This window comes from Leucoraja erinacea, unplaced genomic scaffold (assembly GCF_028641065.1).
Source record: "Leucoraja erinacea ecotype New England unplaced genomic scaffold, Leri_hhj_1 Leri_345S, whole genome shotgun sequence".
NCBI classification, from domain to species: domain Eukaryota; kingdom Metazoa; phylum Chordata; class Chondrichthyes; order Rajiformes; family Rajidae; genus Leucoraja; species Leucoraja erinaceus.
In genome coordinates this window covers 1-10,000 of record NW_026576246.1, presented here as the reverse complement: position 1 = coordinate 10,000, position 10,000 = coordinate 1, and the positions used below count along the sequence as shown (strand labels likewise).

The following is a 10,000-nucleotide window of genomic DNA, read 5'->3' as shown; positions in this document are numbered from 1 at the left end:
AGCTGGTGAAAGGGGTTTCTGTCAGTGGAGAAGTTTGACTCTAGTTGCCGTCACTAGCCGAAGGTTCGGGTGGACATGTCGCCACATTCAATGCAAGCAACTAGCGCTGGACTTCTCCCCCAGACACACTTGGGGAAACAGCACAAAGTCTGTTGTCGTGAACATATTCAAGCCACTAATGGCAAAAGTTGGTGTTAAATATTTAGACGAGGGAGAAATGAGAAGCTACAGTCTGTGAAACTTGTAGTGTGAGAGTGGTTGAGAGTGTTTCTCTGATATGGAACCACAACGGTTGTGTTAAGTTTTATTCTGTATTGCCTCTTGATGCCACTGTCTGTTTGCAGTAAGGTGTCTCCCTCAACCCCATCGCCTGAACAAAATCTCCAGTGATGTTCTTTGGATGTTTAATCCCCATCTGTTTTTCTTTTGGTCCAGTTTGTGGACTTATTGTGGACTATTGATGTCCTATTTCCTGATGTGAGTGCATTTCTAATGAAGTTAAGGGAATTGAGACCTGCTTTATACTGTAACTGTCATGCAACATTTGGTGATTTTTAAGCGTTTTATGTGTTAGATAAGAACTTTGACGTAACTGTTAATGACCGCATGATTATTCTCTAGGTATGGGGGTAGTTTTTGAGAGTTGATGGTATTTCTTTGAGCATTGGGCTGTCTTACCTTGGTGACCAACTACACAGCTGTCTTCTGCTGCCACTCTCCAAGTACACTTTAGTGTAGTGTTTGATTACTTTTGTGCAATATCGATAGGTTGTGTCGATTTAATCAACGTCTTTGATTGGGATATGATGTCTTGTATTCAGTAATAATACTATATTGGCTTCTGGTCCTAGACTTTGTATTTTCACAAGGAATGCTTGGTAGCAGGCTGTATAATTAATCTGTTTTTGTACATGAATGTGCCAACAGCTTGACAGTGGCTTCTTTTCTTTTGACTGTAGGAAGAAAATGCTTGCAATTTAATAAAGAAAAATAAATTTGTGTACTTGTTGCTTTGGAGAGACTTTGCCTGTTTCTTCATTGACTGATCTTATAGAGGTGTATAAAATCACGAGAGGAATAGATCGGGTAGATGCACAAAGTCTCTTCCCCATAGTAAGGGAATCGAGGACCAGAGGACATAGGTTCAAGGTGAAGGGGAAAAGATTTATTAGGAATCCGGGGGGGGCAACTTTTTCACACAGTGGGTGTATGGAACAAGCTGCCAGAGGAGGTAGTTGAGGCAGGCGGGCTGCGGTGCTTGTGATGCTGTGGGCCCACGGGGGAGTGATATACTCACAGCTCCTGCAGCAGCTGGTGGCACCTGGTTCTGGACTCCCCAAACATCAGGAACATGTTTGGGACTGAGATGAGGAAAAACTTCTTCACCCAGGGTTGTGAATCTATGGAATTCTCTGCCACAGAAGGCAGTCGAGGCCAATTCACTGGATGTATTCATGCCTTCTATATTCTGGCAAGTTATTCATGCCTTCTATATTGTGTTGTGCTGAAGCAAAGCAAGAATTTCATTGTCCTAACCAGGACACATGACAATAAACTCTTGAATCTTGTATTCAAGAGTGTTAGATTTAGGTTAAGTCTAAATGAATCAAGGGATATGGGAGAAAAAGCAGGAACAGGGTACAAATTCTCTTCTTTTTCTATGTTTCTCTGAGTGACAAAAGATTTAATAGGAACCAGAAGGGTAACATTTTCACATAGAGGTTGGCGGGTGTATGGAACGAGCTGCCACAGGAGGTACTCAAGGCAGATATTATAACAGCATTTAAATGACACTTGGACAGGTACATGGATGGGAAAAGTTTGGAGGCGTATGGACCAAAAGTGGGCAGGTGGGACTAGTGTAGATGGGGCATGTTGGTTGGCACACATGATTTGGGCCGAAGGGCCTGTTTCCACTTTGTATGACCAACACTAATTAGACAACATTATCAATAATGCACAGACAACAGCTTTGATATAAAAATTCAACTTATTTCTTTTATTCTGTTAAATAATCATTGGAATATATAATTTACAGTTTATATCTGATCACTAGCCTTTACACAGCAGGAGGGGTGAGCATATTTGTTGCATCATAACTTAGTCGCCACATTAGTGTTAAATATTACTCTAGAATCAGGATTGACGCCAAAACGATCTTTTATTAGTTTGAAATTTCACATCAGTTTTCAAAGGAAACAAAACCATTGTAGGTGTAAAATAATGAGCTTACACTGAGGGGCAGACTCCAATGCTGATGGTAGACACAAGATGCTGGAGTAACTCAGCGGGTCAGGCAGCATCTGTGGAGAACATGGATAGGTGACATTTCACAGAGTGCTGGAGTACCTCAGCGGGTCAGGCAGCATCTCTGGAGAAGAATGGGTGACGTTTTGAGTCAAGAGAAGAAGGGTCTCGACCAGAAGCATCACCCATTCCTTCTCTACAGAAATGCTGCCTGTCCCGCTGAGTTACTCCAGCATTTTGTGTCTATCTTCATCCTCACGGTTGGCTTGAGGTGTTTGATATCCCACCCACACCGTGAGTGAAGATACTGTTGAGGAATGTAAGCATGGAAATGTCAGGGCAGTTTGAGATGAAGATGGTGTTGATAATCGTGAAGAGCATTAAGGTGGATAAATCCCCCAGGTCCCAGGGATGGGGGATGGGGATGGGGGCGGGGGATGGAGAATGGGGTTAGAGTAACATTGCTCCATCAGTTTGAAGAAAGCTCTGATGGGGGGGGGGGGGGGGGGGGGGGGGGGGGTGAGGGGGGGGGGGGGGGTTTAAAAAAGGGGGGGAGGGGGGGGGGGGGGGGGGGTGGCTGGATCACACCCCTGTCTGTTGTTCCACCCAATCTCTCACGGCTGTCACACGCGTGTAGACGCCAGGGAAGTTGGGCCGAGCACATCCGTTGCCAAAGCTGACGATTCCCGCCAGGAACCAGCTTCCTCTCGAGTCACTGCAGGCCAAGGGTCCTCCAGAATCCCCCTGTGACAAAGCAAGGCAGACGTCAAGTCAAGTTTATTCATCACATACACATACGAGATGTGCAGTGAAATGAAAAGTGGCAATGCTCACGGACTTTGTGCAAAAGGCCAAACAAACAAACAAACTACAATCAGAATGCACCAGAATCACATATTCTTTTATATATTAAATGTTGTAGACGGAAGGAAAAAGGAAAAAATAAATCAGCAATTTAAAAAAAAGCAGTAGAGTGATTCAGTAAAGTTAGTCCCTGGTGAGATAGGAGTTTACAGTCCTAATGGCCTCTGGGAAGAAACTCCTTCTCAACATCTCCGTTCTCACAGCATGGCCATGGAGCCGTTTACCTGACCGTAGCAGCTGGAACAGTCCGTTGCTGGGGTGGAAGGGGTCTCCTATGATTTTATTGGCTCTGGAGTTGAACCTCCTGATGTATAGTTCCTGCAGAGGGGCGAGTGAAGTTCCCATAGTGCGTTCGGACAAACGTACTACTCTCTGCAGAGCCTTCTTGTCCTGGGCAGAGCAATTCCCACACCAGATTGTGATATTTCCGGACAAGATGCTTTCCACAGCTGCTGTGTAGAGTGTGAGTGGCGGACATTGAGTGAACACGTGACTGATCCTCAGCTCGTGAGTTGCTTCACCCTTTACAAAATAACGTCTCCTTTACATTCAATCATAGGACAGAACAGTCCAGCCCAGGCACAGGCTCCTCGGCCCAATGTTGCTGCCAAACATGATGCCAAGACCATTATCAACCTGCACGTGATCCATATACCTCTATTCTCTGCATATCCATGAGCCTATCAGGCTCGTGCCATGAGGAATTACTCGGGGTAGGCCCTGGGCTGTCAGTTGACTTTTAAAAATCAACGCACGCTCAGAAAATGGTGAAACCGCGCATGCGGAGATCGGTCTCCTCTCCTGTGGGCGTGTGCAGCACCTTGTGCACAGTCCACCGTGTAAAGGCAGGATTTCTGCTGCTTTTATTGCCCATTGTACATGAAGGCTTGAAGCAGCGTCCACGGGACGCGAATTGTACGTAGTTACGTGTATTACACGTACTGCGGATAAAAGGCACGCGAGAAATACCACCACCTAAGATCCATTATTAAAATAATAACCATTTAATAATAAATACTGAATTTAGTAAATGAATTAGAAATCTTTACTATTTACATTTAATAATTACCTTTTTATAATTTTAATCAGACTACCTTGCCTACCCCGACTGCACATGCCTGGTGCCTATCTAAAAGCCTCTTTAACACCACTATCGTATCTGCCTCCACCACCTGGCAACATGTTCCAGGCACCACCACCCTCCGTGAAAAACACTTGCCCCACACATCTCCTTTAAACTTTGCCCCTCTCACCTTAAACCTATGTCCTCAAGTATCTTATTATCCCATTCTAGGAAAAAGTTCTGACTGTCTATCGTATCTATGCCTCTCATAACTTTAGAAACTTCTCTCAGGTCTCCCCGCAACTTCTAAAGCTCTAGAGAAAAAAACAATCCACGTCTGTCCAAACACTCTCGGTAGCTAATACCCTCTCATCCAGCCAGCCTGCTCGTAAAACTCCTCTGCACCCTCGCCAAAGCCCCCACATCTGTGACAATAGACAATAGGTGCTGGAGGAGGCCATTCAACACTTCAGGCCAGCACCACCATTCAATGTGATCGTGGCTGATCATCCACAATCATTACCCCGTTCCTGCCTTCTCCCCATATCCCCTGACTCCCCACACACCAATCCTATCCTACACACACTAGGGACAATTTACAATTTACAAATTACTGAAGCCAATTAACGTACAAACCTGCATATCTTTGGAATGTGGGAGGAAACCGGAGCACCAGGAGAAAATCCATGCAGGCACATACTCAGTGGGCCGAAGGGCCTGTTTCCAAGTTGTATCTCCAACCTAAAGCTACTTGCTGAAGTCACTCATTGCTGTTATTAATGAACACAGAATCTACATCATTTTTACTCGGTAAATGTGAATAAAATTGTAAGGGTACCTGACATGAACCTACTCCTCCCGTTAATACACCAGCACACAGCATTCTCGGAGTGATATCGGATCCGTAGATATTCCTGCACGTTTGGTCATCAATAACCGACACTTCTGCTTCTTGTAGGATGTTGGGAAAGGATCCTGGAAAAAACAATTTAAACACTAAAGTCGTCACATCACTGAGGTGCAGCAGTACATTGGATAAAGGTATTACCTGTGTTATACACAGAGTGCTGGAGTAACTCAGCGGGTCAGGCAGCATCTGTGGAGAACATGGATAGGTGACGTTTCACAGAGTGCTGGAGTAACTCAGCGGGTCAGGCAGCATCTGTGGAGAACATGGATAGGTGACGTTTCACAGAGTGCTGGAGTAACTCAGCGGGTCAGGCAGCATCTGTGGGGAACATGGATAGGTGACGTTTCACAGAGTGCTGGAGTAACTCAGCGGGTCAGGCAGCATCTGTGGAGAACATGGATAGGTGACGTTTCACAGAGTGCTGGAGTAACTCAGCGGGTCAGGCAGCATCTGTGGAGAACATGGATAGGTGACGTTTCACAGAGTGCTGGAGTAACTCAGCGGGTCAGGCAGCATCTGTGGGGAACAAGGCGTCACGGTGGCACAGCGGTAGAGTTGCTGCCTCACAGCACCAGAGACCTGCGTTCCATCCTGACTACGGGTGCTGTCTGTATGGAGTTTGCACGTTCTCCCCGTGACCACGTGGGTTTTCTCCGGGTGCTATGGTTTCCTCCCACATTCCAAAGACATCCAGGTTTGTAGGTTGATTGACTTTGGTAAAAATAATTGTTAAAAGATTGTTGCTAGTGTGTGTAGAATTGTGTTGTGTGTGGGGATCACTGGTCGGTGCAGACTCCGTGGGCCGAAGGGCCTGTTTCCCTAATCTCTGTGCTGTATCTCTAAACTAAACTAAACTCTCCTAATTTCTAAATTCTTCTTTTGTCTGGATAGGTGTTGTTTTGGGTGAGCTTGGTGGGGATGCTGCCTATTCAATAGACAGTAGACGAAGAAGTAGGCCATTCAGCCCATCGAGCTAGCACCGCCATTCAATATGATCATGGCTGATCATCCCCAATCAGTACCTCGTTCCTGCCTTCTCCCCATATCCCCTGACTCCACAATCTTTAAGAGCCTTATCTAGCTCTCTCTTGAAAGCATCCAGAGAACCGGCCTCCACCGCCCTCCGAGGCAGGAGAATTCCACATATTCACAACTCTCTGTGGGAAAAAGTGTTTCCTCATCTCCGTTCTAAATGGCTTACCACTTATTCTTAAACTGTGGCCCTTGTTCTGGACTCCCCCAACATCGGGAACATGTTTCCTGCCTCTAGCGTGTCCAAGCCTTTCATAATCTTATATGTTTCAATAAGACCCCCTCTCATTCTTCTAAACTCCAGAGTGTACAAGCCCAGCTGCTCCATTCTCTCAGCATATGACAGTCCCGCCATCCCGGGAATTAACCTTGTAAACCTACACTGCACTCCCTCAATAGCAAGAATGTCCTTCCTCAAATTAGGGGACCAAAACTGCACACAATACTCCAGGTGTGGTCTCACTAGGGCCCTGTTCAACTGCAGAAGGACCTCTTTGCTTCTATACTCAACTCAATTCATCCTCAGTAGTCCGTACCTGAGAAAGTGAGAGCGCCCCATCCTGTGATGTAGCACTGCTGGCCGCTGGGGAACACTTGTTCACTGGACGGGAGGCAGATCGGGTAGATGACACTGGAGAGGCTGAGTGGGCTGGACAGTTCCAGGACTGCAACATCATAGTCGAATGTGGTGTTCAATGCGTATTCGGGGTGGACGATGATCCGTCTGATGTCTCGTCTGGTGCCTGTCCCCACTTCCACCGATCCCATGTACACTTGCCAGCGGGTTGGGTCGTTATGTCTTCAAACAAAGAAGGACAAATAATTCAGTTCTGAGCATCGTGCTATAGGAAAGATGTTGTCAAGCAGGAAAAGGTATAGAGAAGATTTACAAGGATGTTGCCAGGACTTGAGGGCCTGAGCTATAGGGAGAGGTTTAGATGGCTGGGTCTCTATTTCCTTGGAGTGCAGGAGGATGAGGGGTGATCTTATAGAGGTGTATAAAATCATGAGAGGAATAGATCGGGTAGATGCACGGAGTCTCTTGCCCACAGTAGGGGAAACGAGGACCAGAGGACATGGGTTTAAGGTGAAGGGGAAAAGATTTAATAGGAATCTGTGAGATAACTTTTTCACACAAAGGGTGGTGGGTGCATGGAACGAGCTGCCGGAGGAGATAGTTTAGGCTGGGACTATCTCAATGTTTAAGAAACAGTTATAGGTACATGGATTGGACAGGTTTAGAGGGATATGGACCAAACGCAGGTGGGTGGGACTAGTGCAGATGTGGTATATAGGCCGATGTGGGCAACTTGGGCTGAAGGGGCTGAAGTTTCCACGCTGGATCACACTATGACTCTGAAGTGGCACTCACACAGCTACAAGCAGGATGGATGGAAGGATGCTGAGAATGGCAAGGGATGGCAAGGACGGGAGCAGAGGCACAAGGAACTGCAGGGGCTGGAATCTTCAGAAAAACACAAAGTGCTGGAGGGTCTCAACTGGTCAGGAAGCATCTGTGGAGGGGATGAAGTGGAGTACATGAGGCTTGCAGGACAAGTTATACGAGTGTGAATGCTCATCAGATGGACATAGAACATAGAACAATACAGTACAGGAACAAATAATAGACAATAGGTGCAGGAGGAGGCAATCTGTCCCTTCGAGCCAGCACCGCCATTCATTGTGATCATGGCTGATCATCCACAATCAGTACCCTGTGCTTGCCTTCTCCCCATATCCTTGATTCCACTAGCCCCTAGAGCTCTATCTAACTCTCTCTTGAAAGCATCCAGAGAATTGGCCTCCACCACCCTCTGAGGCAGAGAATTCCACAGATTCACAACTCTCTGGGTGAAGAAGCTTTTCCTCATCTCCGTTCTAAATAGCTTGCCCCTTATTCTTGAACTGTGGCCCCAGATTCTGTTTCCTGCTTCTAGCATGTCCAAACCCTTAATAATCTTATATGTTTCAATACGATCCCCTCTCATCCTAAATTCCAAATTATACAAGCTCAGCCGCTCCATTCTATCAACATATGACAATCCCGCCAACCTCAATACCAAGAATGTCCTTCCTCAAATTTTGAGACCAAAACTGCACGCAATACTGCAGGTGTGGTCTCACTGGGGCCCTGTACAACTGCAGAAGGACATCTTTGCTCCTGTAGTTGTTAATTCTGGCCAAATTGTAGTTGCCAGGACACTAACATTGAGGAAAGGGTTCTGGGCTGCTAGGCCATTTGGTCAATTTAAACGTGCCTTCTGCAGAAATGGGACAAGCTGCAGAATGGTGCCAGCTTGTCTAGAGCCTAGATAAGTGGCAGGAAGAGAATGGGACATCTGCAGAGTCTGACAATTAGGTGTAAATTGCATGAAACGGATTGGGTGAATGCAAACCAGACACACACATTGTAAATATTGTTGCAAAGCTTTACTTTGCTAGATGTTGATTGGGTCAAGTGTTGAGCCTTGTCTGGGTTTCTTGAATATCCAGGCACATGTTGCATAATGTATTAGTCACTGTTTACTGGATGAGGGAAATGTCTATCATGCTCTGTGTTATTCGATATCTGTTATTGGACTGTATAGAGACCACCCCCTTGTGGTTCGGCCCCTCAAGGTTCGGGGACCTATAAAAGGCCGCTCCCACGAGGTCCTGGGTCGATCTTCTGGGAGAACGCATGGGACTGCGTGACCTTCTGGAGTGTCTCTGCTTGCACGAGGCAAGAAGGGTTTGGCCAGGCAGATACGAGAATCGAACCTGCAGTGGTTAGCTATAGTAGTGGGGAACTCTTATTGTGTTTTTCCAAAATAAAGTTTAGATGAGCAAGTGCTTGACTCAGTATTTTATTGACTGAAACTAGAAAGGGAGTGGAAGGGGGGAAGCTTAGAATGAGCTAACTCCTCTTGTTATAAAAGCCAACATGCCATATGCTTTCTTCACTGCCTGCTACACCTGCATGCTTACTTTCAGAGACTGATGAACAAAGACCCTCAGATCCCGTTGTACTTCCCCTTTTCCCACCTTGACACCATTTAGATAGTAATCTGCCTTCTTGTTTTTGCTTCCAAAGTGGATAACCTCACATTTATCCACATTAAACTACATCTGCCATGCATCTGCCCACTCACCCAACTTGTCCAAGTTACCCTGCATTCTCATAGCATCCTCCTCACAGATCAAAACATCAAAAACGGAAGGCAGATTACTAACTAAATGGCAACATTGGGAAAGGGAGGTACAACGGGATCTGGGGTCCTTGTTCATCAGTCTATGAAAGTAAGCATGCTGGTACAGCAGGCAGTTAAGAAAGCGAATGGCATGTTGGCCTTTATAACAAGAGGAGTCGAGTATAGGAGTTAAGAGGTCCTTCTGCAGATGTACAGGGCCCTGGTGAGACCACACCTGGAGTCTAGTGTGCAGTTTTGGTCGCGTAATTTGTGAAGAGACATTCTTGCTAGTGAGGGATTGCAGCGTAGGTTTTCAAGGTTAATTCCCGGGATGGCGGGACTGTCATATGCTGAGAGAATGGAGCAGCTGGGCTTGTACACTCTAGAGTTTAGAAGGATGAGAGAATATCTTATTGAAACATATAAGATTGTTAAGGGTATGGACACGCTAGAGGCAGGAAACATGTTCCCGATGTTGGGGGAGTCCAGAACCAGGGGCCACAGTTTAAGAATAAGGGGTAAGCCATTTAGAACAGAGACGAGGAAACACTTTTTCTCACAGAGAGTTGTTAGTCTGTGCAATTCTCTGCCTCAGAGGGTGGTGGAGGACAGTTCTCTGGATACTTTAGAGAGGGAGCTAGATAGGGCTCTTAAAGATAGAGGAGTAGGGGATATTGGGGAGAAGGCAGGAAAAAACAGGGTACTGATTGGTTA

General features: G+C 46.2%; 1 protein-coding gene across 1 annotated transcript in view; it reads right to left on the bottom strand.

Moving 5' to 3' along the window:
• The window catches only part of LOC129693552 (uncharacterized), an 85,299-nt gene extending 75,354 nt beyond the window's left edge, over nucleotides 1–9,945 (bottom strand). The window contains exons 1-3 of the mRNA XM_055630352.1: nucleotides 6,653–9,945; nucleotides 5,013–5,149; nucleotides 2,836–2,991 (exon numbers count right to left, since the gene is read on the bottom strand). Coding sequence (XP_055486327.1) covers nucleotides 2,836–2,991; nucleotides 5,013–5,149; nucleotides 6,653–6,884 — 525 coding nt within the window. The 5' untranslated portion in view covers nucleotides 6,885–9,945. The remainder of the gene's footprint in view (nucleotides 1–2,835; nucleotides 2,992–5,012; nucleotides 5,150–6,652) is intronic.
• Nucleotides 9,946–10,000: the final 55 nt, after the last annotated feature.